The sequence below is a fragment of the Schistocerca piceifrons genome, chromosome X (assembly GCF_021461385.2).
Source record: "Schistocerca piceifrons isolate TAMUIC-IGC-003096 chromosome X, iqSchPice1.1, whole genome shotgun sequence".
Lineage (NCBI taxonomy): Eukaryota > Metazoa > Arthropoda > Insecta > Orthoptera > Acrididae > Schistocerca > Schistocerca piceifrons.
In genome coordinates, this window is record NC_060149.1 from 716,437,221 (window position 1) to 716,450,826 (window position 13,606).

The 13,606-nt window shown below is 44.1% G+C and overlaps 1 protein-coding gene across 1 annotated transcript in view; it reads right to left on the bottom strand.

Moving 5' to 3' along the window:
• The window catches only part of LOC124722047, a 328,949-nt gene that overhangs the window by 142,244 nt on the left and 173,099 nt on the right, over positions 1–13,606 (bottom strand). Inside the window, exon 2 of the mRNA XM_047247237.1 lies at positions 11,533–11,698. Within this exon, the coding sequence (XP_047103193.1) occupies positions 11,533–11,698 (166 nt within the window). The remainder of the gene's footprint in view (positions 1–11,532; positions 11,699–13,606) is intronic.

A 13,606-nucleotide genomic window follows, 5' to 3' on the forward strand; every position in this document is an offset into this window, starting at 1 on the left:
GAACACTGGTGCAGACAACTGATGGTGTACGACTGTTGGAATTCTTAAAGTCTTTACACGCTCTCTTCTGTTCGATGTTGTACGCGAAATTCTGTAGTCTTTTTATAAAGTCCTTCGCATGCCTTTACAAATAAAAGCCGCAAGCCCGCAACAGCGGAGTATATTTTCGAGAAATGACTGATACTGCACGTTGGCGCACTACTTCCATCTTGAAAAGTATATGTGCGATTGAAAAACAGAAACAGCAGTGACATGCGATCCAGAGACCTCGCATGTATGAAACTAAGCGCTTACTCGCTCGGCTACCGACTCCTTAACACTACAGTGCGCTCCACGAACGATGGCGTTTCGCGCAGGTCGAGACGAGGACAGGGACTGCATTGTTGCCGCTTCTGAGCGACAGTTGAGAACACGCATACACGTGCTTTGTGCTTGCTGAAAGCATATTTCCCACAAATTATATCTCTGGCTCGCTTGTGTAGAATTTGCCGCTCACCACCACCATCAGCCATGACAACTCGCAGCAAATGGAATAAAGTTCACTAAATAAATCGCTGCGATCACGTATAACGCTCCCATTGCTGACAACACAGCAGAGCGCTGAAAACACTTGCGAACGCTCACTGGCTGGCTGAGAACGCGTGACGTAGGTGCGATGAAGCGCAAGCTCGACCGCTGATGTTCGTGACTTTTACTATAGTGACTGCAGATCGTATATAAGCACGCCTAAAATGTTCAAACTATTTTCTCGATGACGATTAAGAGTTGCGCCTTCCTGTTTACCCATGTTGAAGTCTTAGTCGTTCCCTACACACCCTGCCAGTATATATAAAATCGGCGTGGGGAACTTCGAATGGTCCCCTTGTAAGTGCAACGGAACAGTGCCGTGCTCCCAGCAAGGAATATGCCGAGTGTCGGTGAGCAGCTTAATTCACTCTTTTCTCCCTCACCCCTATCCTTTCCCCACCCAACGTTCCTCCACGCCCCCATCCCTCGTTGCCCAAGGGATCAAACGCTTCGTGAAGGCATTTGGGTGTGGGATGTGGATGACACGGCACAGAGACGGGAATGCCTGTCTGCACACATCTGACCCTAAACGCCTGAACCACTTTCTATAAAATTGTACGATAATTTATAGCGAAAATTGTCACTTGTCGAAAGAATAGTAGAACAAGCCTAAACATTCTGGTAAATATGGGTCAACGAAGGAATAGTTGGAGACATAACTGAATGCCTGGTTACTATCTGCCACTCACTTTAGTAGGAATATTGTCCTGGTTAATATGAAAGTATCTGAAAACAAACCTTTCGATTCTCACTTTATCCAGGGGTGAAATTTATCCCTTTAGAGGTCTGAGTATACACTAAGCTGATAGAAGTCATGGGATGCCTCCTGATCTCAGCTCGACATGGCATGGACTCGACAACTCTGATGTCCCCTGTAGAACTATTGAGCCATGATGCCTCTACAGCCGTCCACAATTGCGGAAGTGTTCCCTGTGCACGAACTGACGTCTCTGTTATGTCCCATGAATGTTTTATAACATCTATGTTGGGCGATCTGGGAGGCTAAATCATTCGCTCGAACCGTCCAGGATTTCCTTCAAACAAATCGTGAACACTTGTGACCTGGTGACATGGCGCATTGTCATCCATAAAGATTCCATCGTTATTTGGGAACATCAAGATCATACACGGCTGCAAGTGGTCTCCAAGCAGCCGAATATAACCATTTACAGTCAATAATCCAGGTAAACACAGCCCGCACTATCAAGGAACGACCACCAGCTTGCACAGTGCCTTGCTGACAACTTGGGTCAAAGGCTCGTGGCGTTTGCACCACACTAGCCCAACCATCAGATCTTACCAACGGAATGTCCCCAGCGTCTAGCTGCAACTACCATCCCGCGCTCAAAGTCTGTTAATAGCCGTCGTGCGGCCACAATCACGTCTGAAACCGTTTCACGTGAATCACCGGAGTACAAATGACAGCTCCGTCAATGCACTGCCCTTTTATACTGTGTGTATGCGGTACTACCGCCCTCTGTATATGAGCACATTGCTGTCCTATGGCTTGTCACCCCGGCGTAAGATGTCAGCAGTAATTATTATTGTGTGGTTAAAAGCGACACGGCGCTGTTAATATTACGAGCGGCGCTGTTAATATTACGAGCCGCATTGCATGCGATGGATTATTACCCATTCGACAAGGAATGCCGCCCAATTGGCTTTAATGCGCCGTGTCTCTGTTGACATCAGCGAGGGCTATAGATGGCGACATAGTGATCTTCCTGATTTCCCGCACAATTACCCGTACATCCTGTTCCTGTCATACCAGCTGTTACATTAAGTCTGAGTCATTCTTGTTTCGATTAAATTAACGGAGGCCACTTACGTAATTACGGAAAGTAGCCACAAAGCGACATGAAGGCTGTTCTATTACATTAACCACTGGATCTTTGCTTTACTGTCTGGCTCCTATTTGTGACATACTCCCTGATGTTCAGTATAAAATCAATGTTTTACGAACATTCATCTTCACAGATATTTATAATTATACAACACATCGCTTATCACGTTGAGAACTATAGCACGTTAACGTGATTTAAGAATAACAAATTAATGCAAACTTGGCTGAAAAACTGTACGGCTGTTTAATAAAACGCAAGACGTGACAACATTTAACACACTTCATTTGACTTCGCTATGTCGGTGAAATATTCTGCAGGAAATTTCACAAAAAATTCAGTAACTAATAGAACGTTATAAGTTAAGTAACACACAATATAACAGACTACGTTGTATTAAAATAGGTCACGATCGGCATCTGCATTCTTATACTATGTAATGTGAATTATGAAGTCTGAAATCAGCATGAAAATTTAAAGCAGTTGCAAAGAACAGAGTAATAACAGCGGACGATGATAAATGATTTGCCGATGCTGGTAGCATTTCTCTTATCCACGCTATGCCCCATGGTTTGGGAACGTGTTACACGCATGATGGGGCACCAGCACAGTTTACTTCTAATGTAAGCCTCCAGATTTCTCTGTGGGAGGTAATCTCTAAACTGGGGTATACATCACTACAGCTGTACGACTCAAGAACTGCAGTAGATTTACAGTGCCATTACTACACTACTGGCCATTAAAATTGCTACACCAAGAAAAAATGCAGATGATAAACGGGTATTCATTGGACAAATATATACTAGAACTGACATGTGATTACATTTTCACCCAATTTGGGTGCATAGATCCTTTGAGAAATCTGTACTCAGAAGAACCACATCTGGCCGTAATAACGGCCTTGATACGCATGCGGTCGTACATTATCCTGCTGAATGTAATGTTTTGCAGGGATCAAATGAAGGGTAGAGCCACGGGTCGTAACACATATGGGATGTAACGTCCACTGTTCAATGTGCCGTCAATGCGAACAAGAGGTGACTGAGGCGTGTAACCAATGGCACCACATACTATCACGTCGGGTGATACGCCAGTATGGCGATGACGAATACACGCTTCCAATGTGCGTTCACCGCGATGTCACCAAACGCGGATGCGACCATCATGATGCTGTAAACAGAACCTGGATTCATCCGAAAAAAATGACGTTTTGCCATTCGTGCACTCAGGTTCGTCGTGGAGTACACCATCGCAGGCGCTCCTGTCTGTGATGCAGCGTTATGGGTAACCGCAGCCATGGTCTCCGAGCTGATAGTCCATGCTGCTGCAAACGTCGTTTAACTGTTCGTGCAGATGGCTGTTGTCTTGCAAACATCCCCATCTGTTGAGTCAGGGATCGAGACGTGGCTGCACGATCCGTTACAGCCATGGGGGTAAGATGCCTGTCATCTCGACTGCTAGAGATACGAGGCCGTTGGGATGCAGCACGGCGTTCCTATTACCCTCCGGAACCCACCGGCTCCATATTCTGCTAACAGTCACTGGATCTCGACTAACGCGAGCAGCAATGTCGCGATACGATAAACCGCAATCGCGATAGGCTACAATCCGACCTTTATCAAAGTCGGAAACATGATGGTACGCATTTCTCCTCCTTAGACGAGAAAAAATGGCTCTGAGCACTATGGGACTTAACTGCTGTGGTCATAAGTCCCCTAGAACTTAGAACTACTTAAACCTAACTAACCTAAGGACAGCACACAACACACAACACCCAGCCATCACGAGGCAGAGAAAATCCCCGATCCCGCCGGGAATCGAACTCGGGAACCCGGGCGTGGGAAGCGAGAACGCTACCGCAAGACCACGAGATGCGGGCCCTTAGACTAGGCATGACGACAATGTTTCACCAGGCAACGCCGGTCAACTGCTGTTTGTGTATGAGAAATCTGTTGGAAACTTTCCTCATGTCAGCACGTTGTAGGTGTCGCCACCGGTGCCAACCTTGTGTGAATGCTCTGCACGTCACCTTCGTGGTGTAGCAATTATAATGGCCAGTAGTGTACTTTAATTCCTTCATTTTTGGTGTCTTCTCCGACGGTGATGATGCCGCCACGTTCCAGCAGAACACCTGTGCTTGTCACAAAGAGATGCTACAGAGGTTTGAGGAGCGTGATAGCGGACACAAGTTGATGACCTGGCGAACAAATTCGCCTGATCTCAACCAGATGGAACAGCTGGGAATACATCGGGCGGCAACTGCTCACCCAAAACCAGCAGTCCTAATTTACGCGACGAGGATCGCGGGACCTGTGCGTGGACATCTGGTGCCAGATCTCTACAAAGGACATGAATGCATACCATTAAAATCGCTCTGTACTGCGTTCCGCAGGTGGTCATAAAGTCTAGACTTAAATATACTCCCATGACAAATTGCCATTAAGGTGTCAAGTGAACGGAGAAGTACTTTGATACGTACGTAGAGGATACTGAACTGTTTGCTTAGTTTTAAGGAACCGACGTTTGGAAAATATTACTCCATGTGGTAAGAGGTCTTTTACGATCAATGTTTGGGAGATGTGTGTTTGTGAACACTTACGTTAAGCAATGAACAGTTGCATGCCTCAGACATGTTAGTGGCGATACTCTGAAAAACATAAATGTCTATGTCCATGGATGAACTCTACCACTATTTACGTTATGTAACTTGTTCTTGAAGGAAAGAACGAGTGGTGTGATATTATTGACAAAGACCCCGAGAAGTAATTTCAGCTGCCTAATCTGAAGGAGTTGTCTTCAATTTGGAGCATACTGACTGGTAATCGACGGTGACTCTCAAAAATATGGAAAGGTTTTCCAGAGACCGCTACCAGTCACAAATATTTGGCGTCTTAAATTACTTAAACATTTTTGGAAGTACAAACCTGATATTCAGACAGCAATGGAAATACAAAAAAAGTTTAACAGAAGTACACAGATATTAAAGTCTTTACTATTTTTGCAAGTGCTCTGGCTATTTGTAAAATGGCTGTCTTCTTCTTACCTATCTTGTTAACCACTGTTCACACTCTTGCGAAGGACACTTAAAAAACGTCAACAACTTTAATATTGATGTGTAGTTTTAAAAAAAATATATATTACATTTGCTGTCTGAAGGTGAGGTTTGTACTTTCGAACATGTTACTTTATCAAATAAATTAAGGCGACAAAAAATTATGACTGATAGCGATCTCTGAAAAACGCTTTCGTTAGTGTTTTTATTCCCCTTTTCTGGTGGTATGTGAGTTGTCTTAAATGTATCTGTTGAATGTAGGTAACTAATGGATGTATGTTTACTACAGTGTCTGATGAGGTAAGACAAGGTGAGAAGCTGCTGAACTTAATGTCTCCATCAACAGTGCCTTACGCCCTCATTCCACGAGAGACTGCGGAAAGGTTTAACCCCAAACATCAGGACAGTACAGGGAGTGACGATGAGGAACTCCATCTCCTCCCGTTATCAACCAAATACTGGCGATGAAAGTATCTTCCAGAACCTACGAGTTGAGTGGCACTGCAAGGGCGCGTGTTAACAACCTCGTCTCAAGATGCTCGGTGGTTCTCTACAAGAATATGCGGCGTTGCATTCATGAGCTAACACCACTGTAGAATCTTTAAATAAGCTTTTTTTAAATATTGGCTTAACAGATGCTTTGAACCTAAAATATGAGACGAAGAGTCTAATACCTGAAAAAAAATTGTTCTATGGAATTGTGAGATGCTCCTCAAGCGCCTCGGATGACCCAAAACGGCCTACGTGCGACAGCTCGATATCCAGTGCGGTGTCTGGCCATAGTTAGCTTGGCATCAGAATGTGTACAATAAAGACAGTTCTTTCGATTTTAATCTTTATTTTTGTGTGCAGTATTGACTTTTGATAGTTTGTGATCTTATAGTATGCAATTTTGTCTTTCAAGTAAGGATGAATTTAAAAGTGTACTCAGACAGAAAAGGTATGGAAGAAACACATCCAATACGGTGTCTAAGCAGTACGTCATCAGAGCGTCCCAAGAATGGACATGAGGCTGAGAGCAGTTCGGAAGGAGTGTGAGCCTCTACTAAGAAACTGAAGAGTGACCAGCATCTCCATGTGAATTAGGGCTTGAACTATAGGATTATAAGTTTTCTTATCGCTTCAAAAATGGTTCAAATGGCTGAGCACTATGGGAGTTAACATCTGAGGTCATCAGTCCCCTAGAATTTACAACTACTTGAACCTAACTAACCTAAGGACATCACACACATCCATGCCCGAGGCAGGATTCGAACATGCGACCGTAGTGGTCGCGCTGTTCCAGACTGAAGCGCCTAGAACCGCTCGGCCACCACGGCCAGCCTTATCGCGTCCCCTGTTATTTGTGAACACGTAAAATGTAAATCGTACACTCCAGACATCACGTTGCAAGCGCAAAGTCCTCGAGGCTTATGCTTCGCAATAATTATTGCCTGTTGAAGCTGTCCATTAGTTATTACACAAAGTAGTAAGTTTATACGGAACCCATTTGAAATCAACCGTCTAATCGTCCTTGTAATGCGCCTGCTTGGAGCAGGGTTAAACGTAATTTTAAAGTTACGTGATTTCATGGAATTGCCACGACCGATATTTTAATCATTCTATAATAAATTAGTGGATTTAGTTTCGATCGCAACGGCAACAGTACGACATGCCAGTACTGGTACAGTAGATTAATTGTAAGAGCTTTCTGAAAGTAGAATTTTTTCATTTGTTCATGTCTATAACATTTCAAAACTTCAGACGCTTTTTTCGCGGAATCTGATTTTTTCAAAACGGCACGTAGCGTGACCAACGGCTTTGAGCCATTTTATTTGAAAGTTTAACCACAACTTTGAAATAACCTTTCAAAGTGAAACACTTATGGGATTTATGATAATTTAAATAAATTATTCTTTTGTGGAAATTGAATGACTTTAAACACTCGCAAATGACACAAAAAATATTTCTAAAATTCCGTATGTGATTCACTAGCTACACTGTTATAGATTACAGAATTTTTTTCTTTTTCCAGATACAAAGTGGCACACATTATAATGCGTGCTATAGATCGCCTCAAATTAAACATGCCTAGGGAGAATTGCTTGCAGTGTCGCCATTTTGTAATGTTTTCCGACAAAAATTTTTGTGATATACTTGAATATATGCTCAATAACAACTGCGAATAGTATTTCCTTTTCACCTTTTGTTCCATAAAAAAAGGTCAAACGTTTCTTAGGTCGTTAAATTGGTATTACTCTTTAATGTGTGGCGCAGCAGAATGTGTGTGTGTGTGTGTGTGTGTGTGTGTGTGTGTGTGTGTGTGTGTGTGTGTGTGGGGGGGGGGGGGGGGGGGGGAAGTCTAAAGAATGCACAGGGGAAATTTCCGAAACAGGCGTCGTCTTAGTTGGCAGAAATTAACTGAAACTTCCTGGCAAATTATAATTGTGTGTTGGTTAACGACTCGAACCCGGAATTTTTCCCTTTGCGGGCAATGCTCTTACCGACTGAGTTACCTAGCCTCGAGTGTTCAAAAAATGGTTCAAATGGCTCTGAGCACTATGAGACTTAACATCTGAGAACATAGCTAACCTAAGGACATCACAAACATCCATGTCCGAGGCAGGATTCGAACCTGCGACCGGAGCGGTTGCGCGGTTCCAGACTGAAGTGCCTACAACCACTCGGCCACACCGGACGGCAGCCACGAGTGTCAGTAAAGCTGTGTGAGGGTGGGTCATCAATGGCGGGGAGGGTGGGGGGGGGGGGGGGAAGAGGGAGGGGTGGTCATAATTTGTCACTACACGCCCCCACCCTCAACTATTTGATCGAAAGTATCCGGACATCCTTATGTAATATGGAGCTGATCACAAGCTGTAACGAGTTGCGGACCCACCACTATAAAAGGAGGCGGGGCAGCGTTGTCGGTAGAGAAGCAGTACGTTCAGAATAAGCTTAGTGACTTCTAACGTGGACTACGCTTTGGGTGTCACTTGCGTATCAAATCCATTGCGGACATGTCAACCGTTGTAAAGCTGCCCCAGTTGACTTTTGGTGACGTGATTGTAAAGTGGAAGCGCGAAGGAACAGTCACAGCTACCAGTAAATCAATACCAGCCACTCCACCTTTAATAACGGACAGGGAGCTTCGAACACTGCGGAGGGTCGTTGTAAAAAGAGAAGCATGAAATCAGCCGAAGGAATCACTGAGTTTTCAAGTGATACCAGCAGTTCAGCTAGCACAATGACTGTGCGTTGGGGGGGTTAAGCGTGAGGTACAATGGTGGAACTGATTTCCGTGCACCTCACGTTTCTGTTGTCAGCGCTAAGCGACGCTTGTGGTGGCGCAAAGAGCGACACCACTGGACAGGTGGCTAGAAACGTGTAGTTTGGAGTGATGAATGACGAAATTCCCTGTGGCTGTCGGATGGAAGTGTTTGGGCATCACTATTTCAGGCTGACGGAACGGCTTTCAGGCACGCTAATAAGGATCTCTTTCTGAAATTTGGCTGAATTACTCCTTGGGCACGACCAAAAAGGCCAACAGGCTATTTTTTATTTCAATTTGTTCATTAGTTATTGCAAAAAGTGACCAAAAATACGACAAAGCTAAGTCTTTGTTCAAAAGAACGCAATTTTTTTATTTTGTCAAATTAAAAGAACTATGCTATTACTCCGTGCTCATTATCCTACATTAAGAAAATTGTTTTTGATTTCAGGTAAGATTTGCAGACTGCAGCACTTCCACCATGGAAACACCTGGTTTTGGACAGAGGAACTTCAGTTCCTCGGATGGGGAGCTTAATGACAATTTCTTAAAATCAGAAAATGTTATCCAAGAATCAATGAACGTGCAAAAAAGTTACATTGTTCCATTAGATTTTCAAGAAAGCTTAAAATCGCTTATTTTATAGGCTGACGAGAACGGACTCTTATCCAGACTGATCCTTTCAGAGCTACTGCAGAAGATTGACGGGGGCCATGAAAAGTTGGTCCCTTTGGTCTAACAACTGCTTCCTTGGGAGCCTAAGTTTTAAATACCACTCAAAGTAAGTGGTGGATGTCACTTCTTGGACCCCCGTCACACACAGGCTTTTGCGAAAGGTGCAATTAGTTTCCCGGCCACTTGGTCCAACCGTTTATGCGCCACAATGTAGCCGTGTTCGTGAATGCTGAAGCCTCACCAGTTCAGCAAAGGCTGCTGGTGTTAGAAGACCAAACCATTTAAAGCCTGTTGTTGGTCGCCCATCGTAACAACTTTTATTAATAAAAATCACAGTGATACCGGGAGGACAATAAAAGGAACTTTGACAGAAATAAAATCCAAAATAAAATTCCAGTGAAAAATTTCGAAACTATTCGAAATCTAAACTGCTTGATGGCTAGGTGATGCTTCAACGAATTTCGACAGCTGTAACTGTCACCGTTTTCTACACTGAAGCGCCAAAGAAACTGGTATAGGCATGTGTATTCAAATACGGTGATATCTAAACAGGCAGAATACGGCGCTGCAGTCGGCAACGCCTATATAAGACAAGCGTGTGGCGCAGTTGTTAGATTGTTTACTGCTGCTACAATGGCAGGTTATCAAGATTTAAGTGAGTTTGAACGTAATGTTACAGTCGGTGCACGAGCGATGGGACATAACCGAGGTAGCAATGAAGTGGGTATTTCCCCGTACGACCATTCTACGAGTGTCTAGTGAGTATCAGGAATCCGGTAAAATATCAAATCTCCGATATCACTGCGGCCGGAAGAAGATCCTGCAAGAACGGGACCAACAACAACTGAAGAGAACCGCTCAGCGTGACAGAAGTGCAACCTTTCCACAGATTGCTAGAGATGTCAATGCTGTGCCATCATCAAGTGCCAACGTGTGAACCGTTCAACGAAACATCACCGGCATGGGCTTTTCGTATATCCTAGACTACACGACACTAAGCTTAACGCCTCGCCTGGTACCAACAACACCGACATTGGACTGTTGATGACTGGAAACATGTTGCTTGGTCGGACGAGCCTCGTTTCAAATTAAAAAATGGTTCAAATGGCTCTGAGCACTATGGGACTCAACTGCTGAGGTCATAAGTCCCCTAGGACTTAGAACTACTTAAACCTAACCAACCTAAGGACAACACACACATCCATGCCCGAGGCAGGATTCGAACCTGCGACCGTAGCGGTCGCGCGGTTCCAGACTAGCGCCAGAACCGCTCGGCCACCAGCGGCCGGCGTTTCAAATTATATCGAGCGGGTGGAGTGTACGGGTATGGAGACAACCTCATGAATCCATGAGCCCTCCACGTCAGCAGGGGTCTGTTGAAGCTGTTGGAGGCTCCCTAATGGTGTGGGCGTGTAAAGTTGGAGTGATATGGAACCCCTAATACGTCTAGAGAAGAGTCTGACACCTGACACGTACGTAAGCATCCTGTCTGATCAGCTGTATCTGTTCATTTCCATTCTGCATACCGACGGGCAATACCAGCAGGACAATGCGACATCCTACACGTCCATAGTTGCTACAGAGTGACTCCAGGAACACTCTTCTGACTTTGAACACTTCCGCTGGCCACCAAACTCCCTAGACATGAACATTGAGCGTAAGAGGTCTACACCCCCTCGTAATCTTACGGATTTATGGACAGCCCCACAGTATTCATGATGTCAATTCCCTCCAGCACTACTTCAGACATTAGTCGAGCCCATGCCACGTCGTGTTGCGGCATTTCTACCTCCTCACAGGGGGCCTACGCGATATAAAGCAGGTGTACCAGTTTCTTTGGCTCTTCAGTGTCTATTCAAAGTGCGAAGTGCACCAGTTAACTTACAAATGGCTGGTCATATTATTGTTCGAATCTGACACCGTCGAAGTTCCAACACCGAAACTCAGACATGCCTATACCAGTCTTTGGCGCTTCAGTGCAGAAAACGGTGACAGTTTCGGCCATCGAAGTTCGTTGAAACATCAAGCAGTTTAGATTTCGAACTGTTTCGAAATTTTCAAAATACTGAGGCAATACAGCACTGTCCGAGTCAACGTTAATACCAGCGAGTAGAAAATTTTGCCTGTCCGTGTTGGTGATTTCGACTTACTCGTCCATGAGGATGACGTTGTTACCGATGCGTCGATGGCAGTGCCCCCAGATGGGGATGGCGTCGGCGGTGATGTCGACCTGCGAGTACTGCACGCTGGACGTGGCCGTCGACTGCATCACGTACTTGCCCTGCAGCTCGACGGGGAAGTAGCACGCCGCGCGCCCTGCAACAACGCTACAGCTGGAGTTGGAGTGGAAAAACAGCGCTCAAAAGTGTAAAAACTGTCCCACAGCGTTGCTACGAGACACGCTTGATAAGGCTATGTTTACGTTGGACCTGTGAATAAAAAAAAAATGTTCAAATGTGTCTGACATCTTACGGGACTTAACTGCTAAAGGTCATCATTCCCTAAGCTTACACACTAATTAACCTAAATTATCCTAAGGACAAACACACACACACCCACGCCCGAGGGAGGACTCGAACCTCCACCGGGACCAGCCGCACAGTACCTGTGAATCTGTAGTAGAGCAGCAACTAAAGCAAAGCGAGGCTCAAAATGCTGGCGTTGACACCTGTCAACAGCTACGTACTAAGAGGTGTGTGTGTGTGTGTGTGTGTGTGTGTGTGTGTGTGTGTGTGTGTGTGTGTGTGTGTGTGTTTTCTGGCTTTGGAGGGGAAACCGAAGTAGTCATGAATCTATCACGTACGCGTTGCCCTTTATTTCGTACTGCAGTTACTGGAAAACAAAGCAGTGTGGTTAACAAGACTTTTCTCTTGAAAACCACTTTGTGCAACTATAAATACATATCATTTGAAAAACTTACACATATGCTTCTCTAAATTGCAACTTTTTTTGCAGATATGAAAACTGGTCAGTCATTTTCTCTTTTCGTATTGTAGTTTGAGATATTTAGAAAATTGTAAGAGACGTACTTGAAGTTGAATTTCCATACAAGATTGCAGGCGTAGATGATTTCAGTAAAATTGCGTACGGGTACTAAAATAATTGGATTTTTCCTAACTGCCCAGGAAGTGGAAAGGAAAACTCATTCAAATGATTTGCCCTACCCACTGTAGCACTATGTTCAGAAACTACAAACAGTATCCTTGTTACAAGGGCTGGTTGATATCAGCGTAAGTTCATGAACATTAATATTAGTCACTTGCGCAGCCATCTTCCGCAGCCTCTGTTATGATCAATTACTATTGCTTTTTTTGTCTTAAGCTTACACCAACTGCAGAAAGCTTAAGATTGAAAAACCGGTAATTAATATGAGTGGTTAGGTAAGATAAAGCGATGGTAGAGCATTTAGGGTTTCAGCTTTCTTTCTGCTTTTGTCAGATAAGAGTCTGAAGTTTTTGATGACAGCACTTCACTGAACCGTAACATGACACATGACATAACGATTATCCACTTTCACACGGTGCATTAAAAACCTAACGTACGGCGTAAGATGCTGATAAAGGATATTTCGATATTAGGATAGAACGAGCATTTGTATAAGACACTGTAAATGGAAAATCTTGGCCAAAGAAATTGCAATTCAGTAGATGTAGTCGAAAATACTGCTGAATACATTTGTTTGCTGTACAATTTAATAATTGACAGAGAACGTACTAAATATTGTATCACAGGAAAAAACTTCACAACCAGTAAGTGTGACGCATAACCAGTTATCCATCACAACACGAAATCAAAAAGGCTGCAAATATTCACGATCTCTTCCATGTTAAAAATTATTAAATTTTCTGTTTACCTGCCTGTTAATGTTGTCTGAATAGATGGACAGTCGTGTCAGTCTGATGTACCGATAAAATCTAACATCACTGTTTTTAAAGTACGTATACTTATGAACCAAGCGAGGGTCAGTGCAGGCTAACAGCGACGCTCTCTCCATAAGACAAAGAGTTATTTTTGTAAACCGGACTTGCACGTAGACTCGCCACGCAGGAAGATGTATTAGTTACACAATTTTAAAGAAGTCCGAACTGACTGGTAACACGTGTAACCAAACCAGGGGCATTCCTCGCTACACCTTAAAACAACATCGTCGTTCGTTGCTACTCTCTTTACTGCTAAAATTGCAGACGGCTCTACACTCTAAGCTTTCAGCCGTGTTACACCTCC